Below are 14,479 nucleotides of genomic sequence, written 5' to 3'. Positions count from 1 at the left end.
GATGATGATGATGATGAAGATGATGATGATGATGATGATGATGAAGATAATGATGATGATGATGATGATGAAGATGATGATGATGAAGATGATGATGATGATGTTGAAGATGATGATGATGATGATGTTGAAGATAATGATGATGAAGATAGAGATGATAAAGATGAGGTCGAGGATGATGAAAATTATGATGTTGATTAAGATGATGATGATGAAGAAGATGATGAAAATGATGATGAAGATAGAGATGATAAAGATGAGGAGGAGGATGATGAAAATGAGGATGATGATGATGATGATGACGATGGTGATAATAAAGTTGAGGATAAAGATGATGAGGATGAGGAGGAGGATGAAGATGATGATGATAATAAAGTTGAGGATATGGATGAAGATGATGATGAGGATGATATAACAGAGCTGAGGGACTGATGTCTGAATCTGAGCTCAGAGAAGCGTCTGGACTCCAGCTCTTCTTCTCCAGCTCCACAACGCTCAACACAGTCCCACTGTACTGCCAGTGCTGTTGCCATGGCGATGCATTCAGTGCGTTTTCCTGCCTTTTCTGTGTGTAAAGCAGGAACATCTAAGAGCTGTCAGATGAGGAGGAGGACGCATCACTGCTGATGCAGAAACATGATGCAGTCCTCGCCACTATACAGCAGTCTGCTCAATAATTCATGCAGCACTTACAGGGAAACAGGTGATTTAGACAGAATGACATCTGATCCCACAGAACAAATACTATAGTGAACTATAGTAAACACTAAAGTTCAATTTCAATTATTTACTGTAATTGTTGTGTTACCATAGCAACTGTAGAATCACCACCACAGATCAATTACTGTAATTGTTGTGTTACCATAGCAACTGTAGAATCGCCACAACACACCAATTACTGTAGTTGTTGTGTTACCATAGCAACTTTAGAATCACCGCAACAGATCAATTACTCTAGTGGTTGTTACCATAGCAACTGTAGAATCACCACAGCAGATCAATTACTGTAGTTGTTGTGTTGCCATAGCGACTGTAGAATTGCAACAACAGATCAATTACTGTAGTTTTTGTGTTACCATAGCAACTGTAGAATCACCACAACTACATCAGTTACTGTAGTATTTGTGTTACCATAGCGACTGTAGAACCACCACAACAGATTAATTCAAGTACTTTACTCCAGCATGGTTCCAAAACACTATTGTTTTTGCTATATAGTATTTTTTCATGTGCAATAACTGGAGCAACAAGAAACATCTTGTTCTAGTAACAAACTCATTATGGGCATGCGTTTACAACCTAGTGCTAATTTTAACAGTGGAGGGTGTTTTATATAAGCACCTTTAAAGCCGAATACATTAGCTTTCATCTTTATTCATCATCTTAAGTGTCATCTCACACCTTTTACACACATTTTTGCATGCCGGGAAGATATATATGGTAATTTTTTTCACAGATACAGTTTGTGCTAAAAATGTACAGCTGAAAAGAAATATTGAGTGGGGGAGGGGGGGGGGGGGTCTTTTGGTACATCATTCCCTCATAGCAAACTGACGTAAGAGGGGCGTGGCTAAGAATATTGTCAGTAGCATTAAGCTGACATCATCAGAGAGGGAGCCAATGCAAATGCAGGATGCTCAAACTTTGATTGAAGATTACCAAAACACACTTTTTTCTTCAGTGGATTAACTTGGACAGATGAATTATTGACTTTAAGAATAACAATTAGAGCTAGCAAAAATAAACCTATTATGAATAACTCACTTTAATAAGGGGTTAAAAACAGGCAGCAGTGTGTGAAACACTGTGATTGACATTCTCCCTTAGTAGGTGTCATCAGAGGGGGAAAGCCCGCCCACTAGTGTCCATCTCTCCATCTCATTAAAATAAACAGCAGGCCTGAGTGAGAAGCAGCCGTCTGTCCATTAGCCATTAGAGTGTTTGAGCTGCTGAAGATAACGTCAGCATAGACTAAGAGGATTATAGATGTGGAGTTTAAGATGAACAGGAGCGACATAGACTGACAAAAGCATCAAGCACACACACACACTGAAGCACACACACACCTGCACTAGTCTGCCACTATGCTGACACACAAAAGTCTGTAGCTCCACCCTCTTCTGAAAAGAGCACAATCTCATTTGCATTTAAAGCGACAGTCACCAAAACACCACAATTAGGATCAAAGCCTGAACAGGTCCGTTTCAGAGAGCTGGAGAACATTACTTGTGTGTATTCTCAGCTAAAACTTAAACACACACACTCTAGAGACAGCAGAGACATGTTTAACAGCTTGATAAAATGGACATGAGAGGTCCCCTTTACAGTTTACTCATTTTCTTTTAGGATTTTTAGAGTGAATTCACTTTTGATTAAAAAAAAATACACAAAGTATAAGCATGAGATTTTGGATGCGCCTTCATTTGGTGGAGTGTGAGGCTGTGCTGATTTCTCGGAGCCATGAAGAATCAGGTCAGACTGAGCTTAGCATGTGGACGCAGATGCTGCTGCGACTGACACACACACACACACACACACACACACACACACACACACCTCCAGCACTGCTGCAGATTCTGACACATCATCGTGACTCCAGTCATACTGCGTTTCCTTACACCTATTTTAATGTGTATTTTGAAATATTGCATACAATAATGCTTAAATGGAAACGCAAAGATGTGAGAAAAGTTTTGCTAAAAAAATGTAGGAGGCTTTTTTGTAAGTAAATAGTACTTAGAATATGTTGTAAGTAGATTTGGTTAGTAAACTGCATTTCTTCTTAAGTTATGGTCACAAGGAGTCCTGCTTCAGAAATAACTCCTCTCCCTCAGTCATCTTTCCATCAAGCAAGTTTCGGTTGGCGTTGTCGCCAACCAGAGGTGGCAGTAAAGCACCAAAAACTTTGCTGTCGAACACCGTAAAACAGGAAAAAGAAATCCTCACTCTCGCCATCATAGGGATTTACTTTCATCAGCTAAACACCGGCCTTACAGCTCTGTGAATGTTGGTGCCGTCACTTTTTGATGCGCGATCGGTAAATGTAGCTTGTGTTGACGCTACCGCACTACTTGACTAATAAAATAGCTTCGCTATACTGAAAAGCTTTTTGATTTAGAAAGTAGCGATCCCACCGCCACGCTACTGAGAAATGTAGTTAAGCAAGTAGCGTCACTACTTGTAGCGACGCTACTGCCCAGCACTGTCCAGTATTATTCTTATTCTACTATTATTCCCTCCAGAACTGTCTTGAGCATCTGCCACCGCATTCACCATGTTCATTGTGTTTCGTCTTGGTCTTCTGAGGCGCAGCTTGTTTATTAGAGGAGAACTCCTCTAAATTCAGGGCTTCTGGTAGTACCTAGAATAGCAAAGTCCACTAAAGGAGGTCGAGCCTTCTCTTTCATGGCTCCTACACTCTGGAATAGCCTTCCTGATAACGTCCGGGGCTCAGACACACTCTCCCAGTTCAACACTAGATTAAAGACCTATCTGTTTAGTAAAGCACACACTCAATGCATCACCTAGCGGGTTCCACACTGGCTTCTGCATCTTGCTTATATACACTATGAACAGCAGCTACGCTAATTATTTTCTTTATTCTCTATTTTCACCTGGGGATACTCATCCCGAGGTCCTCAGATTACGCAGAGTCACTGATTGGATCCAAGACCAGCGACGTGATGATCCCAAGGATTCCATATCCGGGACCAGGCCATATCCTGAGCTGCTGCTGCGCTGATGGTCGTGGGGAGTGGAGAACATGAGTCTGATTCCAGCGATGCTCCAGGGACAGACGAGTCTTCATTGAGGCCATCTTCCAGCATAAACCACGGCGAATGAAGTTCTGCACTAGACTTTTGGCCAGCGGAGAAATTAAAATGGTCGTGCCCAACTGAGTCTGGTTCTCTCAAGGTTTTTTTTCTTCACTCCCATCAGGTGAAGTTTTTTTTCCCTCTCCGCTGTCGCCACTGCCTCGCATGGTTCAGGGTTGGTAGAGCTACGCATCGATGAATTTGCTCTTCAGTGTTTGAACTCTCAGTAATGATTAAATCACACTGAACTGAGCTAAACTGAACTGAACTGAACTTAAACACTAAAACCTGAACCACACTGTTCCAATTACTGAACCACACTGTTCCAGTTACTATGACCATTTCTGTGAAGCTGCTTTGACACAATCTACATTGTAAAAGCGCTATACAAATACAGCTGAATTGAATTGAAAAAAGAACAAACACCCCAGTGGAGAATCCCAGCAGTGCAGCAGACTCCACTCCTCTCAGTGATATCTGTGCATGTTTAGCAGCATAGTTTTCTTCTCTTTTGTTTCTCATTGTAAGGAAATGCTGCTCTATTCAGTATTGTTTTATGCATAATCCAGTTTTGCAACTAAATCTAATTCAAATCTTTGCATGGAAACACACAGCTTTTGACTCTACACACGATGAACATCACACTCGGCACATCTCCAACACCTACAGCCCCTGTAAACCCGCAGCCTCTCGTTTCCATTCATCTCACTAATTACACGAGACGCAATGTAATTATGTTCGTATCTGTTATCATTTTTCCTGTTTGCCATCAGCATGTATCTGTTCCTGCTGCGCTTCACACATAAAAGAAAAACTCCGTCTGATTTAGCTGGAGAAACTGGGGGCAAATGATGAGTCTGTTTATTTGGTGTATACTGCCGTTAAATAATCAGTAGAACCCTCAACCCATAGAAATCTCAGCTATGACAATGTATGTAAATTACATATATGACATAAAAGTTGGGGCGGCACGGTGGCTCAATGGTTAGCACTGTGGGCTCTCAGCAAGAAGGTCTCTGATTCAAGTCTCGGCTGGGTCAGTTGGTGTTTCTGTGTGGAGTTTGCATGTTCTCCTCGTGTATGCGTGGATTTCCTCCGGGTGCTCCGGTTTCCCCCACAGTCCAAACACATGCGCTATAGGGGAATTGATAAGCTTAATTGTCTGTGGTGTATGTGTGTATGTCCTGGTCCTCCAGGTTGGGGGTTGAGAGTTGGGCTAACGACCAACCTCATAAAAAAAAAAAAAAAAAAAACTAGATGTTTTAAAAAACTAATATTGTATTGTGATGTGACACTGATAACAGGATCCAAATGCAGGGTTTATAAGAAGATTGGAAAGGCAAGCAACAGTTAACACTGAAGCAAAAAGGTACATACAGATCACCCAAAAGGCATGGTCATAAACTAGTGATCAGTCCACATGGCAAGCAAGGCAAAAGGTCTGATACGCCAAGGCAAGGCAAAGGAAACACATTGTAATGTCACAAATACAGTAAACAAGACTCAGCAATGTGTGTGTGTGCGTGTCTGTGCTGCTTTTAAAGTCCATGTAATCAATTCTGAACAGCTTCAGCTGTGTGTGTTAGCAATCAGCAGGAAAACCAGAACTGGTGTGAGTGTGTGGTGCATGACAGGATTTGTAGTCCATATGTTGACAGATATGTAGTCCTAAGGGAAAGTGAATGATTACCAGTGATCTAAAAGCCTGGTTCACTGGTCATTGTGACAAAAATGGTGAGGCTAAATATCAACTTCGATATAAATGGCCCTGGAGTGAGTAATGTTGTGCAGATTTTATTGTGCTCTCATTAAAAATGCTTGTCTTACTTACAGTTTTTATATTGTTTCTAGTCCAAATATCAAAAACTCTGAAATCAAGAAATATTTCCTAGACAAGTAAAAAAATAGTGTGCTGTTTTCAGAAATAATGAGTCAAAATCAGGCGAGTTTCTCCTCAACACAAGCAAATTAATCTACAAAAGTGTAAGCAAAATAATCTTGTTCTCACCTTGAAATACCTTTATTTCACACCAACGGCACTTTATTCTGCTTGTTTTATGACAAAACTTCATATTTAGAAACGCATTTCTGTTGTTTTTGCTCCCCTGTTGCCTCAGCGCTGTGAATGGCGTAATTCAGTGTGTCAAACCCTGTGTTCACACAAATGCTCATTGAGCCCCTGAGCAAATCTCACAGCCCCGTGTTAATCAAGCTGGACTGAATGCTGGAATTTGATTGGCTGCAGCCTGCCCGTGTAAAACGCCACTGGGTTTCACCATCACCATCCCTCAGCGTGCATGTGTTTGTGTTTCCCTGCAGTGGGTAGTGATGCTCGCCATATTGAGCTCCAGCATTTAGCAGAGCTATCATTGGCTACACATGGCACGGGATCAATGTTTCGAGGACGCTCACAGACCCACAGAGAACCGTATGGGACGCCATTTGGGACAAAACACACTGAAACACTTGAAGAGCGTACAAATATATTTAAAAATACGTAAACATACACTCACCGGCCACTTTATTAGGTACACCTGTCCAACTGCTTGTTAAACGTCTACTCAGCCAATCACAGGGCAGCAGCTCACTGCATTTAGGCATGTAGACATGGTCAAGATGATCTGCTGCAGTTCAAAGCGAGCATCAGAATGGGGAAGAAAGGGGATTTAAGTGACTTTAAACGTGGCATGGTTGTTGCTGCCAGACGGGCTGCTCTGAGTATTTCTGAAACTGCTGATCTACTGGGATTTTCACGCACAACCATCTCTAGGGTTTACAGAGAATGAAAGAGGAAATATCCAGTGAGCGGTGTACCTAATAAAGTGGCCAGTGAATGTATATTTGCACGCCCTTCAAGAGTTTCAGTGTGTGTCTCCACCATCTGCAGAGCTTCTCCTCCATGCCTTTGCTCCCAGCGCAGGCACATCGGGGTCTGCAGGTCATCTGGAGGAGAAAAAGAAGAGAAGGGAGGAGGAGAGATGCACACATGGGCAGGGGGATGCTGTAGGAGCTCCCCCAGCTCATGCATATTCACTGGAAACCCCGTTCAGCAGACGCAGAATGATGTAGTGTGTGTGTGTGTGTGTGTCTACGTCAGCGGTGATGTAGGAGATCGTGATGTAGGAGATCCAGGGGAGGGGGAGAGAGAGAGAGAAAGAAAAATGTCATCTGTAATTTGAGAAAGAGCGAGCGAGAGAGAGTGTGTGTGTTTGTGTGTGTGACAGAGTGTGTGTAAGAGAGCAAGAGGAAGATTATTGTTTGTCAATATTGTATTTTTTACAGTCATTATGAATTGAGTTGAAAGAGTGAGCAAGAGAGAGGTTGTGTGAGAGATAGAGAGAGAGAAAAAGAGAGAGAGTGTGTGAGAGAACAAGCAAGCAAGAGCGGGTGAGAGACAGAAAGAGAGAGAGAGAGTGTGTTTGTGTGTGAGCAAGCAATAGAGAGAGAGAGAGAGAGAGCGAGTAAGAGAGAAACACACACACGGGCAGAGCGTGAGCATCTTTTCCTGGCATTGCATTGGAGCTGTCAGTGCATGAAGACGGAGAAATTCAGCAGCAGCATCAGCACACAGTCTTAAAGCGGAGATTCCTGGAAAGCCAGAGCTGATTTTCCCCAGTCGCTGACGCTCACCGTTGAAGATCTGAGAGTTTAACCTTCACAGCAATGAACTTCCTGCGTCGTCGTCTCTCTGACAGCAGCTTCATCGCTAATCTGCCCAATGGCTACATGTCAGACCTCCAGCGTCCGGACCCGCCGCCGCCCCCTCCAGCCGACGCCAAACCCCCATCCGGATCCCCTGCCGCCCCATTGGCCCCTGCAGAAAACAGGTCTCCGTCTTCATCTCCGGCTCCAGAGCGGCGTCCGCAGCCGGCTCCATCCAGCGGCTCCGGCTTCTTCAGCTCCATCACTAACGTAGTCAAGCAGACGGCGGCATCTGCGGGACTCGTGGAGCAAAGCCCTGCCACCGCTTCCCGGAAGTTCAAGATCCTGCTGGTCATCGACGAACCCCAGAATGATTGGTGAGTTTGTGTTTAGTTCCGCTTGTTGATTGCGGAATAGAATACATAAGAGATGGAGCCATGGGAAGTTGGTTAGAGTATTGGAATGCAACCAGAAGGTTGCAGGTTCAAGTCCCAATGTCTAAGGTTGTATGTTTTAATCCCGATGTTGAAGGCTGCGTGTTTTAGTCATGATGTCTAAGGTTGCACATCAAAGATTGCAGGTTCGAATACTGATGTCAAAGGTTGCAGGTTCGAATCCCAATGTCGAAGGTTACATGTTCAAGTCCCAATGTTGAAAGTTGCATATAAAAGATTGCAGATTTTGGTCCCAATGTCTAAGGTTGCAAGTCAAAGGTTGCTGGTTCGAGTCCCAATGTCTAAGGTTGCAGAATTTAGTCCTAATGTCAAAGGTTGCATATTCGAATTTCAATGTCATAGGTTGTTTTTTCAAGTCCCAACGTTGAAAGTTGCATGTTCAAGTCCTGATGTCAAAGGTTGCATGTTCAAGCCCCGATGTCAAAAGTTGCATGTCAAAGGTTGCAGATTTTAGTCCTAATGTCAAAGGTTGCAGGTTTGAGTTCCAATTTTGAAGGTTACATGTTGGAATCCCGATATCCAAGGTTGCAGGTTTAAGTCCTGATGTGGAAGGTTGTATGTTCGAATCCTGATTTCAAAGGTTGCAGGTTCAAATTCCAATGTCGAAGGTTGCAGGTTCGAATCCCAATGTCTAAGGTTGCAGGTTTAAATCCCGATGTTAAAGATTGCATGTTCGAATCCTGAAGTTGAAGGTTGTTTGTTCAAATCCCAATGTCGAAGGTTGCATTTTCAAGTCCCGATGTCAAAAGTTGCATGTCAAAGGTGCAGATTTAGTCCTAATATCAAACGTTGCACGTCAAAGGTTGCAGGTTTGAGTCCCAATGTCAAAGGTTGCATGTTAGAATCCCAATGTTGAAGGTTGCAGGTTTGAGTCCCAATGTTAAAGGTTGCATGTATGTCAGAAGTTGTTTGTTCGAGTCCCAATGTTGAAGGTTGCATGTTGAAGGTTACAGGTTCAAGTCCCAATGTTGAAGGTTGCATGACAAAGGTTAAAGGTTCGAGTCTTGATGTCAAAGGTTGCATTTCGAAGGTTGCAAGTTTGAGTCCCAATGACGAAGGTTGCATGTCGAAGGTTGAAGGTTCGAGTCTAGATGACAAAAGTTTTATGTCGAAGGTTGCAAGTTTGAGTATTAATAATGAAGCTTGCAGGTGTGAGTCCCACTGTCAAAGTTGGCAAGTTTTAGTTCCGAGTTTGAAGGTTGCATGACAAATATTGCAGGTTTGAGTCCCGGTGTTGAAGACACACATTTATAAAGCTGTACTTTGTATTATATCATCTTTGATTCAAATCATGAAAATAGAATTGTCGCATATGCAGTGCCTATGGGTGCAGGACAGAAAATTCGACAATGTTTTCTCTTCTGGCTGCAGTTATCAGTCTCACACTATTGTTTTTTTCCTTTTCTGAAAGTGTTGCTAAGACTATAGTTGAGTTTATATATTATTACTTGAGCAAATAGAAATGCAAAAATATATTTGTTGTACTCCCGCATTCACTGCGCTTTTACCAACCTCTGGCAACAATTTACCAAAAATTATGACCTGAAACACTTCACAATGTACAATTTCTGTGACACCATGATAAAATCATCACGCTTCGGCACAGCTCACCAGAAATTACACAGTTTTACTCACTATATTTACTCACCCTCATCATTTTTTTCAAACCTCTACGTGTTTCTTTCTTCTGTTGAACACAGGAGAAGGTATTCTGAAGAAAGCTGAAAACCTGTAACTATTCACTTCCATATTAGGAAAAACAAATACTATGGAAGTCAAAGGTTATAGCATTCTTCAAAATATCTTCTAATGTGTTCAACAGAAGAAAGAAACTCATAAATGTTTGAAACAAGTAAGAGTAAACAATGACAGAATTATCTTTTTTTAGGTGAACTGTCCCTTTAATTTATTTAATTTTTTTGTGAAACATGAATAGAGAATTTCAAGAATCAAAACATTAAAGGAAAAAAAACGCATACAGGTGTTAGGTTATGTTTGTTTCCATGCATTAAAAAGTGTCCTGGTTAATTAACTGTATTTTCAATTTTAGTGTGAACTGCCCCTTTAAGCAGATGGCCGCATGCAAAGCCGCTTGATTTACAACAGCGTTTGTCACGACGCAAATACAGCAGAATGAGCTGCATCACGATCCCAGCCTCCTTCATGAAAATCCTCTGGCAAACTTCTGCTTTAAAACAAAGCGAAAGGACAGGAGGGTGGAGGGAAAATCTGACAGCATGAGTTGTGTTTGTTCGTCCTAATGACTAGATCCATTATTTCCCCGTCGCTGATGATGAAAGGTCAGCCCTCTTGAAGTGTGTATGATTTATTATTCTCCCATCTCTTCTAGTGTTGTCCACCAAGCCAATGCTAATTGAGGGTTATTGAATGCTCTGCCCGTATGTTCAATCCGCTCTACAATAGATGTCATTTGGCATTGAAAACCCTGATGAATGCAGTGTATGTTACATTAATGAGTACACAAAATCAAAGTTATATAATATATATAAGCATATACAGTTGAAGTCAGAATTATTAGCCCCTCTTTGAATTTATTTTTCTTTTTTAAATATTTCCCAAATGATGTTTAACAGATTCAGGAAATTTTCACAGTATGTCTGATAATATTATTTCTTCTGGAGAAAGTCTTATTTGTTTTATTTCGGCTAGAATAAAAGTAGTTTTTAATTTTTTAATCTTATTAGCCCCTTTAAGCTATATTTGTTTTCAATAGTCTACAGAACAAACCATCATTATACAATACTTTGCCTAATTGCCCTAATTTAATTAGTTAACCAAATTAACCTATAGTCAAGCCTTTAAATGTCACTTTAAGTTGTAGAAGTGTCTTGAAGAATATTTACACCCAAAAAAAATTGTTTAAACAAACAAAAAAAAAATGCAACAGTTTGCATTAATATAATCAAGTTACGATAACATCTAACAAAGTGAAATACAGACAACAAGCTTTATTATGTTAGCCAAATCTTTTCCTCTTCAATCAGAGACATTTTTACATAACAAAAACCTCAAAATTTGAAGTCGAGTACTCAAAAAAATAGTTTTTATATTAAAATTGAAAACCAATCCAGTGTCCAATTGCATGTTTAGAACCCTGAATAAATTAAGTAGCTGAAAGTGTTTATGTTTTTGTTTGTTTTTAAATTTACTGTTCATGCTTGTAAGAAATACATGTTAACAAATGTGACAAAAAACATCAGTGTGTGGACTTAAAAATACAAAACAACTGCATTAGCGTGGAAAAATTGAGTTATCAACCCAATTTCAATGGGTTGCGAGGAGTTAAATATTGCTTTAAAGTAACTGACAGATATAATTACCTTTAAATTAGCCACATTTTGAAATTGATGTAATTATCAGTATTTTCCTGCTTTAAAAAACTTAATAAAATTATCCTGTTTAAGTAGTAATTCTGACTTCAACATATTGTCATATTGCAAAGCCCTATTAATGAGCTCACCTATTTAATTAGGACTCTCCAGATAATTATTCACATGCTTTGCATAAAAAAGTAGAGGAATCACTCCTTACTTCCCCTACATGCATGAATATTTCAGTGGAGTTCCAGCAGGAGAGTCTGCAGATCCCTCTAAGAAAGCAAACTGTGGCTATATTGATTCTTCCTGCACCTGTAAGGCTGGATAACACCAATTTAAAGGGACAGTTCACCGTAAAATATAAATTTACTCTCTGTTTACTCTCGCTTAAGAGCTTCCAAATGTTTATGAGTTTCTTTCTTCTGTTGAACAGAAAAGAAGATACTTTAAAGTAAGCTGAAAATCGGTAACCATTGACTTCTATAGTAGAAAATACAATGGAAGTCAATAGTTACCGGTTTTCAGCATTCTTCAAAATATCTTCTTTTGTGTCTAAAACTCATAGATGATTGAAATGTGAGTAAATGATGACAGACTTGAGTCATCTTTTTAAGAAGCCTGTGCACTGTCAACAAAACACTGTCAAATGTACGGTAACTTACCGCCAGTTCTGATTGTATTTACAAGCACACTTTGTTATTGCAATGTATAATCACAGCACAAGTGTAATTATTTGTTTACAGTCCGCTTGTAAATTCCACTTATTGGCTGTAAATTGTACAGTGTATTTGTTTACAGTGTGCTATTAGTGTAATATAAGCAAGCCTAACTGCTCTCTATTCATGTTATTTAGTTCAGTACATTTATCTCATTGGAGAGATGCAACACATCACATATTCAGGACACACGCTGATCCCTAACCAGTAGGAGAGCAGCTTAAGACGGAGCCAGGAGATGTGCGGTGAATATTGAACGCTGCATAATGACACAGGAATCATCTATACTGTCACTGCTCTCCCACCGGGCGCTCTGCCAGCAGTCTGTCCTCTTATGGGGGTTTTTCATCCCGGTGCGTTTCATACGATTACCCGCATTTAAATGTGCGCATTAAGTGAGAAAGGCTAATTATGGAGGGTTGTTTGTGGTCAGGGAAGCATCCGCTCTGATTGTGCATGACACAAACAAGAAGCTTACATAAGCGCCGTCTCCATCTTCACTGTGATCTGACATGTCCACTCCACAGCTTGATTTCTCACAAGGCTGTGTGCTGCGCATGAATAAGCACATCCCTCACACATCTGCCTTTAACATTAATATTTGGAATGCTTTACAGGAATATGTACTAAAATATACACTGACCGGCCACTTTATTAGGTACACCTTACTGGGTTGGACCTTCAGATCTGCCTTAATCCTTCTTGGTGTAGACTCAACAAGCTACTAGAAATATTCCTCAGAGATTTTGCTCCATATTGTCATGATAGCATCACACAGTTGCTGCAGATTTGTCGGCTGCACATCCATGATGCCAATCTCCCGTTCCACCACATCCCAAAGCTGCTCTATTGGATTGAGCTCTGGTGACTGTGGAGGCCATTTGAGTACAGTGAACTCATCGTCATGTTCACCAGTCTGAGATGATTGAGCTTTATGACATGCTGCGTTATCCTGCTGGAAGTAGCCATCAGAAGATGGAGACACTGTGCTCATAAAGGGATGGACATGGTCAGCAGCAATACTCAGGTAGGCTGTGGCGTTGATGCTCAATTGGTACTAATGAAGCCAAAGAAAATCTCCCCCACACCATTACACCACCACCACCAGCCTGAACCGCTGATACAAGGCAGGATGATCCATGCTTTCATGCTGTTGAGGCCAAATTGTGAGCCGAGCATCTGAATGTGTCAGCAGAAATGGAGACTCATCAGAGCAGCAACGTTTCTCCAATCTTCTATTGTCCAGTTTTGGTGAGTCTGTGTGAATTGTAGCCTCAGTTTCCTGTTCTTAGCTGACAGGAGCGGCACCCGGTGTGCTCTTCTGCTGCTGTAGCCCATCCGCCTCAAGGTTGGACGTGTTGTGTGTTCAGAGATGCTCTTCTGCAGAGCTCGGTTGTATCGAGTGCTTATTTGAGTTACTGTTGCCTTTCCATCAGCTGGAACCAGTCTGGCCATTCTCCTCTGGCCTCATCAACAAGGCATTTGCGCCCACAGAACTGCCGCTCACTGGATATTTCCTCTTTGTCGGAGCATTCTCTGTAAACCCTAGAGATGGTTGTGCGTGAAAATCCCAGTAGATCAGCAGTTTCTGAAATACTCAGAGCAGCCCGTCTGGCAGCAACAACCATGCCATGTTTAAAGTCTTATAAATATCTTTTCTTCCCTATTCTGATGCTCAGTTTGAACTGCAGCAGATCGTCTTGACCATGTGATTGGCTGATTAAAAATTTGCGTTAACAAGCAGTTGGACAGGTGTACCTAATAAAGTGGCCGGTGAGTAAATATAATGCATATACATAAACCTGCTCTCTGTTAAACAGAAATTAGTGGAAAAAAATGAAATGAGTAATTAATATTAAATTAGTAGGCTAATAATGGAAAGGACAACGTAATGCCAGTGCTAACTGCAGCCACCTTGCTTTCATGCAGCTACAAATGTGCTGTGAGGATCTGCAGTGGGTTTTCTTTGCGTGCTCTTGCATTGTGAGGATTTGCAACACGTGTGCTGTCGGACAGATGAATTATTTGTTGCTGTGTTTTCTATTTGCATGTGTTTTATTAAGGAGCAGCTCTCTCTGCCTCTGTAGGTAGAGTTTGTGCTTGAATCCGTCCTTTATTTCGGGTGTTGAGGCTGTTATTTTAGCAGTGTTTGTGATCCAGGGTCTGCTCTGTCCTTGAGCCTCCTCTGTGTAGATGCAGAGAGAGTGTGTGCTGAAGTGATGAAAAGAGACGTGGTGAATCAGCACAGAGAGCCCGAGGCGAGTGTGTGTGTGTGTGTGTGTTGGTGTGTGAAGAGCTCTTATGACGCTGATCCCACTGCAATGCAAAATCTACACATGCAGGATACTCTTGCTCTTACAGTATTGTCAATGCATATACAGGATGTACAATTCAGCCTCCTGTGAAGTGGGGGCGATGCGGTGGTGCAGTGGGTAGAACAATTGCCTCACAGCAAGAAGGTCACTGATTCGAGTCCCGGCTGGGTCAGTTGTCATTTCTGTGTGGAGTTTGCA

The 14,479-nt window shown here is 41.4% G+C and overlaps 1 protein-coding gene across 3 annotated transcripts in view; it reads left to right on the top strand.

Moving 5' to 3' along the window:
- Positions 1 to 7,321: 7,321 nt before the first annotated feature.
- syn2b (synapsin IIb) overlaps positions 7,322 to 14,479 on the top strand; it is a 90,964-nt gene continuing 83,806 nt past the window's right edge. For 2 of the 3 annotated variants that reach the window (XR_012386869.1, XM_073916087.1), the window contains exon 1: positions 7,323 to 7,834. Coding sequence is in view for 2 of the 3 variants with exons in the window: in XM_073916087.1 (XP_073772188.1) it covers positions 7,479 to 7,834 (356 nt within the window). In the remaining variant the exon portion in view is untranslated. 3 annotated transcript variants of the gene reach the window in all.

Source organism: Danio rerio, chromosome 11 (genome assembly GCF_049306965.1).
Source record: "Danio rerio strain Tuebingen ecotype United States chromosome 11, GRCz12tu, whole genome shotgun sequence".
In the NCBI taxonomy this organism is placed as follows: Eukaryota; Metazoa; Chordata; class Actinopteri; order Cypriniformes; family Danionidae; genus Danio; species Danio rerio.
The sequence above is the reverse complement of the archived record's forward strand: the minus strand, read 5'-3'. Positions and strand labels throughout refer to the sequence as shown.